This window comes from Myxocyprinus asiaticus, chromosome 8, assembly GCF_019703515.2.
Source record: "Myxocyprinus asiaticus isolate MX2 ecotype Aquarium Trade chromosome 8, UBuf_Myxa_2, whole genome shotgun sequence".
NCBI lineage: Eukaryota > Metazoa > Chordata > Actinopteri > Cypriniformes > Catostomidae > Myxocyprinus > Myxocyprinus asiaticus.
In genome coordinates, this window is record NC_059351.1 from 53445678 (window position 1) to 53457973 (window position 12296).

A 12296-nucleotide genomic window follows, 5' to 3' on the forward strand; every position below is an offset into this window, starting at 1 on the left:
GGGAAAATGTCATCGTTCTCAGATGGTCAAAAAAAAAACACCATGACCTAGAACATATAGATACTGTGTAGACCAAATAAAGGTCACGTAGAACTTGGATCTGGTCACATAGAATCTTTGGACTTTAATTAGATTTTTATATTGACATTTTTTGGGGGGTAATTTTGCTTCTATATTTTTTTAGAATACAGGGCAGTTTGTTGTTTATGTAAATAAATGAAGAAAATAACAACAATTAAAAACCTGGAAATGTAAAGTGTTTCACAGTGTTAGTTTTTTGAATGTTGATGCTGAATATTAACTTAAGATTATAAAAATGCAAAAATGTAAATTTTTATGTTTACAACTAATAAATACTTCTACAATTCTGACAAATATACAGCAATGTCTCCAGCATTTCATTAATAGCAATGACAAAATTAAAAGAGGTTTACACATTTAACCTTTACATTGCTTTACATTAATATTTTACATAGAAAAGTAATGCATGACTGAAAACATTTTCTCCACTGAAAATAAAGTATTTTACAGTAAATGTATTGTTTGTACCGGGACAAACATATGTATACAAATGGAAAAAAAAACAAACAAAAAAAAAAATCAGTAAATTAAGAGTGAATCTGCTCAAAAGGTGTTATCCTTTTTGATTAAGATAATTATAATTAGATGTAAACGGCTTACCAGAAATATAATGGTTCAATCTCTTTTATAACGGCAGTGTAATTAAATGAAGAATGCCAAAATACTTAAGATTAAAAAAAAAAAAAAGAAAAAAAAAAGTCAACATGTTGACAGTGACAACTAACATTTCACTTTCAGTTTTGAAATCAAATAGTACTGAAGTACGGGAAAATATAAGAAATTAAGCTGCATCTTACATTTGACATCATCAGCACAGTTGCTGTCAACGTCTGATTCACAGTCTTCGAACACATCCATTATAGTTTCAAGAATGGTCTTGGCTTGATTTAAGATCGTACACATGAACTCGGCAAGTTATGTCATCAATGCAAAACAGTGTCTCACATGACTGCAGGGTCTCTCTCATGCTTGTCTTTTGTTGAGTAGTGTTCCTGCAATGTGTGGTAAACTGAAATATTTCCACATAGTCCATGATCCACGTCTCCCTCAAGCCTGTCCATCAACATCTGACGGAGTGATTCTGTTTGATGATCGCTGACAGTTCTCAGTTTGTGTGCAATTGGCTTTGCAGAAGTTCCAGGTCACTGGCATTACCATCACAACTGTCCTTGCACTGACACATCTTAGCACAATTGTCACAGCAGCCATGTTTTACTGCAAGGGGCTGCACAAGCTCCCCATCAAACAAGTACAGCAGTTGAGTTCAACTGCAGGAACTGTCATTACTGACATATTCACGCATTTTTTCTGAAATGCCGATTAGCTGCTTTCCATGATACAGAATGAGAGAATGGGACATAGAGCCATCTCTCCCTGCTCTCCCATACGCTTGCATGTATGTTTCAATGTCTTTTGGTGGCCCATATTGAACTACATATTGTACATTTTTTAAATCCACTCCCGACATTGCCAACACCACTCTGAGGACAGACTGAGGGTCTCCGAGAGCCTGAATGATGTGGTTTTTCATACTGTCTGATGTCATTGAATGAAACATGTCAACAATTTCTGTTGGATGACACATTACTAGCACCAGGTGGATGTACTGCTCTTTGTCCAAGGGAGGCAAGGAACACAGCAAAAAAACAGCATTGAACAGTCAGATATTGTTTTGCAATAAATGATAGTACGTGCAGTGTGTGGACCCTTAACCACAAGTTCGTTGACAAGCCAGGAAAATGTATTTGCTGCATCAGAAGACACTTTTTTAACTGCAAGTCTGATGTTGCTCCGATCGGGGCTTCTGACAACTTCCAAGCACTCCTGTAGTCTTAAGTGCTTCATTATTTTCTTTCATGTTGACAAAGACGCTGTAGCAGTTAGGGCCAGCACTGGTAAGGAGACGGGCAGGAGGGATCTGAGCTCACCAACCAAACCACACCACTTTCTGAATGGGGCATCACTGCCATGGTGTTCCCCCCTGCAGCAGACACACACAAAGCATTTGTTATTATTTTTGTTGTTGTCACTACAACGTGTTTCATTACTAACATGTATTTATGCAATGTATTTGTCCTTTTTTAGTTAAAAATGTTTAACAGTTCATGTAAAGCTCTCTTAAAATAATAGTGTGACTAATCACAGGACCACTGCCATTGAATTATCAAAGCATAAGATATAGGAATTCCTTAAAACATACATAGATATAGTAACTAATATATTGTTGGTCACAGTACTATAAAACACAACTTTTAATACTAATCATTTTATAATACAACTGTAATTGTACGCATACCCACAAACAATAAATTACAAACTTTAAAAGCAGCAAAAAATGTAAAGGCAAGATTTAAGCAAGAAACATGTTTTGTGGGTTATTTTTTTAAGTATTCACACTGATATTTCCACTAAAACCAAATAGCATCTGAATGAAGAATTCCATTACTTACTATTGTACAACGGTGTGCACTTCGTCAACAGCCATACCTATAAGACGCTCCCGGTAAACATCTGTTTGGAGCATATCTCTCCACTTTTTATCACCTACAAGCAATTCTGGAGACCAAACACAAGACTGAATCGGCCAGCTGCAATGTCAGCGTCTGTTCTTTCATGCTTACCCGCATATGCGGCTGATATCCCCTTCTCAGTTAGGTACTTAACTTGATCTTCCATGATCGATATGAGGGGGCACACAACTACTAAAACTGGATCAGTAGGGAATCCTTCCAAATGCTGGCAAAGGGTCGGCCAGGCTTGGAAAATAATACTCTTGCCAAATCCCGTCGGCACACAGGTTAAAATCTCTCTTTTGGATTCACTAAATGCCTCAAGCAAATCTCTTGGACGTCTTTTAAAGAGTCTATGCCATGAACCTCGCATACTTTTGAGAATCCAGCGTTTAGCTGATCTTGATAAATGCTCATTCTCACCCATGTAAACACGACAGCTTTTCTTCTTCGATCAGACAGCTTTGCTTTGTTTCCAGGCGGACCATTACAGAACGCGACACTCATGTCTCCCGGAAATCCTGTAGAATCCGACCAATCAGATGATGACTTCGAAACTCCTGAAGTGTTTCCAGTTAAGTGTGCCATATGCATCAGACGTTCAGCCAAAGTTCCGTGGGCGTGACGACTGAGACTACACAGCAACTATTGAAACTGCCCCTTTAAAAGAGATCTCGACTGGCATCTGAAGTGAATTAATGAAAGAGTTTGAGATTTAAGTAGAAAATGTGAAGCATCAGCTGAACTTAATGGAGATAATCAGACCATGTACACTGAAAGTAGTTGTGCATAATCAACGTGCATGATTTATGATTATAGAACCCTGATTCCCTGTTACAAGCAGATGTGTATACACCTTTTTCCTACATCCCATGATGCTTAGCAAGAAATATGGGTGTTATTTCCATTGTCAAGTAAACACAACTGTTGTTGCGGCGTATGTCCATTCTTTCGTTGTGGTGTTGGGATTTTGAGGAAAGCGTGTATGATTTCATGAAGACATACATCAATCACTATATCAGTGTGTTACTGAACAATAATAAACTCCAAAAAAGTCATGAAGACAAAGAAAGCACTTAGAGTTAATCTAAGCACAAACACAACATATCGTGCAAAATTATTGGTTGTTTAAGTGAAGTATATGTGTTAGTTCAGCTTCAGATGTGTGTGCTTGCCATCTTGTCACCCTGCACGTTGATATCAGACACACTGAGGAACAGCCGTGAAGTTCTCGATCCTGGGTATGTAATCGCTTTTTCAAGTTTTCTAATCAGACGGTTATTTACTTTTAAATCCGCATGTAAGTTTAAACTCTGTTTGGCGGGTGATTGACAGGTGAGAGGTGGTGCTTCGCTGCCATCCGGGATGAATCAGGACGGCGTTTTAAACCTCAAATGCGATGTGGTTTGTGACTACATCTGTTTGTGTTTTTGTGACCCAGTCACAAAATATTTTGCAACCCGTTTACAGTTATATTTAGCGCTGACCGTTTGCGTAAGGATAATCAGAAACTCGTCTTATTACCAGCTGTAAACAGGGTCTAAACTGACTGCAGTCAGAGCTAGAGAATGCTATAGAACAAATTCCGGCGGAAGTCCCACCCATGTCGTGACCATGTCCAGGGAACCAAAACCGAAAGTGAAAAAGAATAAGAGACGCCATTCCGAGACTTTAACAAGAAACACTGCATTTAAACGCCAGTATTTTGTGGTAGGTTCAGAAGTTATTTTCCATACGACAATGTAGTCATATAAAAATTAGGTCCGTTTTCTGCAGTTCTTTACAGGTGATTTCATGCCGATTCTTGATATAACGAATGTGTAAACTACCTGAGGTAACCAAAATGGTGGAAACGTCGATGATTCAAGTTTAATTTAATAATAAAATAATAATAATAATAATATTCTCTTTTGACATTTACACAGACTGGTGAAATTTAGATAATTGTTTTAGTTTATTATATTTTGTAGACTAAACGTAATCATGTAAAGTGTTATTATTTCTTGATATTTCTAGTACTGCAATCCGATTAAGTGGTTGATGGTAAATCAATGAGTTTGTCAAATTGATTGATAATGCCTGACATAATTCGTGTAGGATCTTCAACGTCTTTTGAGTGCGACAGAAACACCTGGTTTCAGTTTAGAAGGTAGTTGTGCTAGAATTACTGTAAATATGAGATACAGATTCTCGTCGTTGTAGAGATCTACAAGTTGCAAACTCGAAAAAGTCTTGTACTAAAAAAGAAGCAAGATATGCAAAGAATAGCACAGAACGCAAGTGGGTCAATGACGTGATGCTCATCTTTTGGACAGATCTAAAAAAAATATTCACAAATACATAACATTTCTTATGTTTAGACACATTTTTTTTTAAATTAAAATTGTTTTTTTAATTTCTGAATCCTAAGTTATCATTAAAAGCGTACATTTTTTGGAGTTCTGCAGAATAATCTTTTAACATATCTGTAAAAAAAAAAAAAAAAAAGAAGTAAAACAATTGTTTTAAAATATGATTAATATTAGGAAAATGTTAGTCCGCTGGAATTATCAATCATCAAAGACGTTTGGTGTAACAAACAGCATAGAAAGTGCTATAAATGTTTTTTACAAAATGTATTAAACTAATTTGGATAAAAAGATGACATTTCTACAAAGTTGTCATGTGTTTTAAACTAGATTTTAAAAAGACTTCTAATTTTTATCACCTCAGACAATCTTATTTGTCAGTGTCCCAGGTGTCAAAGGCGTCCAACTGCCGATTTTCTGGTTTACATAGAAAAAAAAAGTAAACTGCACAGATTATTTATGTTTTCAAACTTTTTATTAAAAGAACCTAGGAGTGACAGTCAGTCTGTCAGTATATCTTTCTTTTATTTAACTTTGTGTTTCCACATTAAGGTCTGAAATCAGTCTCTAAACAGTCTGAGAGAGGAAAACCAGGCTTTAGTGACTTTACCAGTCACTGCCTCTAAAATGAGTCTCAATGAGGAGAGCAAGGAGGGCACTGCCTCTAAAACAAGTTCCTTCGAGCAAAAAGAAGAATATGGTGCTAATGAGTATCAGATGCAAAGAGCAGCATCTCCAGCATCAAGTTTTCTGTCTATGAAGAGCGACGACTCTATGATGCGTCCTCCTGAATTCAGTGATGGAGCAGAGACCTCAGACCCCAGGTAACGTAATAGCCATTTATACATTTCTCAGACATTTTTGTCTGAAGCAGCTTACAGTTCATTAAAGCTATACAGAAATTAAGAGATTGAATGACAAACAGCAGATAGATGTGAAACATTGTTTTGTTTGTCTTTTGTCAGGATCAACAGGAGGAAGAGTCAGGAAGCAGCATGTCCAGTATCAAGTTGTCTGTCTATGAAGAGTGATGACTCTATGATGCGTCCCCCTGAATTTAGTGATGGAGCAGTGCCCTCTGGCCTCAGGTAACATACTAGCCATTAGTGTTGTCAAAAGTACCAGTACTTCGGTACCAAGTCGATACTAAAATAAAAAAGATGTAACAATACCAGTGTTTCTGCAGTACCGGTAGTAACAAGCATTGACCCAGTCCGGTAGCAGCGTGCAGAATGATTGACACACGACTGCTTTAAAATGCTCTGTTACTCATTTTACACTGAAATGGACAATTAATCAAATAAAATCGTGACATGTCCTAATTAGGGATGTGCAAGACTAGTTGACACTGGAATTACTAGTCGGTTAATATTTCCCCCCATTAAACTGATAATAATTTTTACACATTTACTCATGGCTTTATATTTTTAAAGAGGCTGCACTTAAATTACTGTCATAATAATGTTACATATTTTAAATAGAATTAATAATACAAATATTATTTTAAAAAGAGGATATTTCTCAGATGAGTCAAATCCCATCGAAATTGAACAAAAATGAAAGAAATTGTTGTTGAGCATTAGATAATCGAATCTGGTGCCTCTGAACCCCAGACACTATTAGAAACTTGTCCGGGTCAATAGAATGTCTGACAACTTCTGAGATGAAGTTGAAAGTCTTGCGCCAGAAATCTTGAAGGCTAGGACAAAGCACGTAACTATGAAGTCGGGTCGCATCAGAAGCCTTGCAATTATCGCATATCGGAGAAACATCTGGGAAAATACTATGTAATTTAGTCTTTGAGTTGTGAAGTCTGTGCAAGATTTTAAATTGGATGAGGCAGTGACTGGAATTTATAGAACATTGATTAATTTCCTCGAGGCAATCCACCCACAGCTCACTGGGAATCTCCATCTCTAGTTCCTCCTCCCAAGCAGCCCTAATTGAGGACGTAAATTGTAATTGGGAGGACTGAAGGGTATTATATATGCAGGAAATTATTTTTTCTTTGCCATAATGATCCTTAAGTCAAATGTCTAGACAGGAGGGGCCAGCTGTTACAAACCTTTTTGAATAAGATTGTACATAGTTTGTGACTTGCAAGAACCTAATAAAATTACTCATGTGGAGTTTGTATTTTTCCTGAATCATTTCGAAGGAGACAAAAGTCCCCTCCGAATAAAGCTCGCCTACTGTGCGGATACCTGCGTCCCTCCAATGGTTAAAGCGTTGTCAAGTAGGGAGTGTGGAAATGTGGGATTATCAGTTATAGGGAGTGATAGAGAGAGCATCTCCACCCTGAAGTGAGTTTTGAGTTGTTTCCTAATGAAAGGGTTATCTCTGTTGATAGTTTTTTTTGCAGTGTATATGTGGATCACAGAACCTATGTCATATGGGGAACACTCCTCACTATCTAACCTAAACCAATCCAGTTGTCCATTTCTGTTGTTTAACGTTATTGTTATAATTCTCAGATTCGCAGCCCAGTAGTAGAAATGAAAGTTTGGGAGTGCTAGACCCCCTCGCTCTTGGGCTTACTAAAGTGCATTTGCTTAATCCGGTGGTTTTTATAATTCCAGATAAAAGGCAAAATAATCAAATCTAATTTCTTGAAAAAGGTTTTGGGGAGAAATAGTGGAAGATTTTGTAGTAGATATAACAGTTGCAGAAGAAAGACCTTAATAGATCTTAATAGCGTTGGGTCTACCAGTCAGCGAGATGGGAAGGGTCCTCCAAAACTGGATATTTTTTTTTGCAATTTCCCTAAAAGGGAGGGGTAATTGGCTGCGTGTAGGGAGCTACCATGATTCCGAGGTAGGTGAACTTTTCTTTAGAAATTTTAAAGGGAACTTGAGAAATTTGAGAGAGATCTTGAAGCCCGACTGGCATGAGTTCACTTTTGTTTAGGTTTATTCTATAACCAGAGAATGAGCCGAATTGTTCAATAACATCTAAGATTCTGGGAATACTCAACGTGGGTTTGGTTACATATAACAGGACGTCGTCCGCGTACAAAGAGATTTTCTTTATGGTAGATTTAGTACAAAACCCGTGATTTTTTTTTTCATCTGAGCTGATTGCTTCTGCCAGGGGTTCTATGGCCAGGACGAAAAGAAGGGGAGAGAGCGGACAGCCCTGTCGCGTTCCTCTGTGAAGAGCAAAAGAAGGTGACAGGATTCTGTTTGTGAGTATTTGTGCCCTGGGGACATTGTATAAAATCTGATCCAAGTAATGAACTTCTCTCCAATGCCGAATTTCTGGAGTACTGCAAACAAGTATGGCCACTCCACTTGGTCAAACGCTTTTTCGCCGTGAAGGGACAGAATCACCAGATCGGTACGGCTGGTCTGAGAAGAATAAAGAACATTGAACAGGTGACTAAGATTATTAAAGGAGCTCTGGCCTGGAACAAAGCCGGTCTGGTCAATCTTCACTAGCTTCCCCTAAAGTGTATTAAGTCTGGTGGCAGGAGACTTAGCTAAGATGTTTTTGGTCAGCATTAATAAGGGAGATTGATCTGTAGCCCCCAACCTCCTCTGGGTCCTTGCCCTTCTTAGGTAGGACTGTGACTACTGCCTTGTTGAGTGACTGGGGGAGGCATCCCTCCTCCAAAGACCCAGAAAACATTCTGAGCATGTAGGGGGCAAGTAAGTCGTTAAACGTTATATATATATATCTCTCGCTAGGAATTCCGTCAGGACCAGGTGATTTACCTCCTTTCAAAGACATTATAGTTTTGTTGAACTCTTCTAACGTTATTTCTGCCCCGAGAAACTCACTATCTTCTTGATCTAGCGTTGGTAAATTACAATCTTTTAAAAAAAAAGTCTCCATAATGGAGGAGTTCTTGGTTCACTGGTATACGATAATTCATAGAATTGTTTAAAGCGATTATTAATTCCTTTAGGTGATAACACGTACGTGCCTATTTCAGATTTAATCCTGTTAATTGTGCGGTCACTTTCAAGTTTACGTAACTGTCTAGATAACAGCTTGTGGGGCTTTTCACCAAACTCAAAATATTTTTGTCTAATATACATTAAAGATCTTGAAAACCTTTCAGATGTGATCTTATTGTATTGATATCTGAGATTTAATATTTTCTTGTGTAATTCTAAAGAGGGTGTTATAGCATTCTCGTTATCCAGCAGAGCAAGCTGTCTCTCGAGACTTTGCAGGGCAGCTTTATTTTGTTTGTTTCTCGCTCCTTTAAAAGAAATGATGCATCCTCGTAGATAGGCTTTGAAAGTGTCCCATAGCAGTGAGGGAGGTGTATTTGGTTGATCATTAATATAACATTTTTTTTTTAGTTGTACACGCAAATATTCGCAAAATTTAATATCTTTTAATAGATAGGGGTCCGCCCACCATAACGGCTGGGATGGAGAAATTTCGGTTAGTTGTAATGTGAATTGGTGTAAATGCGATAGGGTTGTGGTCAGAGATTAGAATATCATGGTAGGTAGCATTGAGAGTAAGTGGCAGCAGTTTCATATCCACTAAGTAGATGATCGCATTGAGTAGATGATCTGTCTAAATATGAGTCAACAATGCAGTTGAAATCCCCCCCATGATTAAATGAGTAAGGGACAAATCCAGTATCTGTGAAAACACCTTTTGGAAAAACCGAGGGTCGTCAAAGTTTGGTCCATAAATGTTAACTAGAGTCATTGATATGGAGAATATTTTTCCCGCAACTATGATGAATCTTCCTTCTTTATCAGCAATCATAGTCTTGTGTTTGAAGGGGACTCCCTTTCTTATTAAAACAGCAGTACCCCTGACCTTATCTAAAAAGGAAGAGTGGAAAGACTGACCTCTCCACCTGGCTCTCAGCCTCATGTGAGTTGTTTTTAAGGTGCGTCTCCTGTAAGAATATAATATCCGAGTTCAGTGATTTAAGATGAGACAGGACCTTGCCTCTTTTAACAGGATGATTTAAGCCTTTAACATTTCATGAGGCAAAGGTCAACCCCCTCCCCCTCCCCCCCAAGTAGAGGTGTTAGACCCCGAATTGCTGTGATCTAATTCATCATCAGCTGAAATAGTGACATCTTTCTCATCGCTGAGGGCAGTTAATTCAGATCTAATGGAAATTGAAATGTGGTCAAGTCTCCTGTCGATAGTCTCAACGATTTCTGATTTAAATAACTGAAAGTCAGAACGTAGAGAAGCTATTCCATCTAGCACTGTCTTGCTAGCCGCAGAGCAGACCTCTCCACTGCCTCCGTCACTGTCTCCAGCAGCCCCCGGGGATTCTGTCGTTAGTCCTGCAAGTTTCATGGTTTTATTCGGCATCTCAATTGTTGAGACGTGGTCTCAGTTAAATACCCTAAGCATGATGACGTGAAATCTGAATATTATTTAGTTTTACTTGAAATATTAGTGAAATATCACAGAGCTGTCATCACACACGTCTTACTCGCACATGGCACCTCCCGGAAGTCCCCATGTTAATTATTTTAAATAATGTACTGACTGTTTTAATATGTTAAGTAGCTTTTACATGGTGAATTATGTTTAGAACAGGCTGGGTTGCTCCATTGATCCTGCACTATTCATTCAATCATTATATGTTTAAATATTGTTATTTGAGGGGCTTTCTCAGCAAATACTGTATATAGCTGATTAATTGCGATTAATTCGATTAATTAAAAGACATACAGTGTAATTAATTAGATTGAATTGTTTTATCGATTGACAGCCCTAATACCAGCATAGATCACTGTGAGGGACTTGAAACATCATCGCATTACTTGGAAATTAGACCATCAGAACAAATGCTTTATTTCACAACTTGAAGAATGGACACTGAATAACAATCAGGATCAGTTTTATAAACAAACAAAAGAAACAGTTATAGGTGCTTGTTTTGCTCCAGATTGTGCAAATTAATTCTTATTTTCTAGGAAAAGAATTTGTGTATTCAGAATTAAATGTGTAATTGGATAAGATTGTGTGGTGGGGTAGATTCATTCATGGTATTATACTTGAATGGTCTGGGTCAGAGCTACTGCATGTTCACTCCTATCTGAATAATACTAACATCAGTTTGAAAATCAGTTTGGAATTTTGATCTACTGAAATGTATTTCCTTCATTTGAATATTTTAAAGACCATAATGGGTATTTACATACTACTACTATGTATAGAAAAATAACAGATCGAAATGCCATCTTAATGGCCGATAGAAAATATTCCTTTTCGTCAGTTTCAGAGGCTGAAACGTATTTGTGACTCAGAGGAAGATTTTGAAAACAAATCAGTAAAGTAAAGCTTGCAACAAAGCCAAAGACAAGAAATTGAGTGTATTTGTGACACAGTACAGTAAGGAGGCAGGAAGAATTAAACAAATTATCAAAAGAAATTGGAATATTCTGATGAGTCATAATTCCCATAGAGAAGCCCTTCCAGTTGCACCTTGTACTAGTTTCCGGAGAGTGGTAAAGAGTCATCTCCCATCTTTAAAATGAAAACCTGGCTAGGCCCTAGAGCTGGAAATTATAGATGTGGCAGTTGCAATCATTGTGATAACAATATCAATACAAATACCTTTATAGATGTTACATCAGGTCGTGAGTTTTTTATTACTTAACACTTCATTTGTAATGTAACACTTCATTTGTTGTATAGGTTAGAATGCCCTTGTGGTTGTTTTTATATTGGGAGGACAATGAGAAAATTGAAAACTAGATTGGCAGAACATAAAAATGCAATTCGAGCCTGTAATCCTCGATACCCCATGGCCTTGCATTATAGAGATGCTGATCATAGAAGTAAGAACACGCTGAAAATATGTGGGATTGAACACACCAAACTCAATGAGAGGCACAGATAGGTTAAAAAGTTTGTTACAGAGGGAATCCTTTTGGATTGATACATTGAAAGTGTAAGGGGGTTCAGTGGAAAGGAGGAGGCGAGAACCGGCTTAATAATATAAATAATAATTTAATGAACAACTTAAACACACAACCAAAACCACACAGTACAGCTGTCTGCAGTTCTCTCTCTCTCGAACTGTCGTCCCCGTCCGCCTTTATCCCTCACGCACCCCATCAGGCTGATTGGGGACCGGGTGTGTCTCATTCCAGCCCGGCCCCGCCCTCCTCGGCTCTACAGAAAGCTACTCAATTCCCAAGTTTAAATGGGGATATTTGTAATTATCTAAGGCCTAATTATCTTTTTTATGCTTTTTGTATTTAAATTTATGTTTAATACATTAACAACACTTCTTTTTGTAAAAATGTTGCTTATGTATACCCTTACTTGTTATGCAACATATGTACATATTTATTTTTAATTTTTTTACGTTTGGAATATTAGGTATACGTCTTGCTATTTATAAACACTGGCGGCC

The 12296-nt window shown here is 37.6% G+C and overlaps 1 protein-coding gene and 1 long non-coding RNA gene across 2 annotated transcripts in view; one reads left to right on the top strand and one right to left on the bottom strand.

Annotated features, from left to right (window-relative positions):
* Positions 1-99: 99 nt before the first annotated feature.
* On the bottom strand, positions 100-4141 carry LOC127445486 (uncharacterized). Its single transcript, XR_007897999.1, has 2 exons — positions 2532-4141; positions 100-2062 (listed from the first exon to the last, which is right to left on the bottom strand). It is a non-coding gene; the product is annotated as an uncharacterized LOC127445486 (long non-coding RNA).
* A 51-nt stretch (positions 4142-4192) lies between these two features.
* LOC127444817 (uncharacterized) overlaps positions 4193-12296 on the top strand; it is an 82903-nt gene continuing 74799 nt past the window's right edge. The window contains exons 1-3 of the mRNA XM_051704357.1: positions 4193-4301; positions 5492-5763; positions 5905-6027. Coding sequence (XP_051560317.1) covers positions 5567-5763; positions 5905-6027 — 320 coding nt within the window. The 5' untranslated portion in view covers positions 4193-4301; positions 5492-5566. The remainder of the gene's footprint in view (positions 4302-5491; positions 5764-5904; positions 6028-12296) is intronic.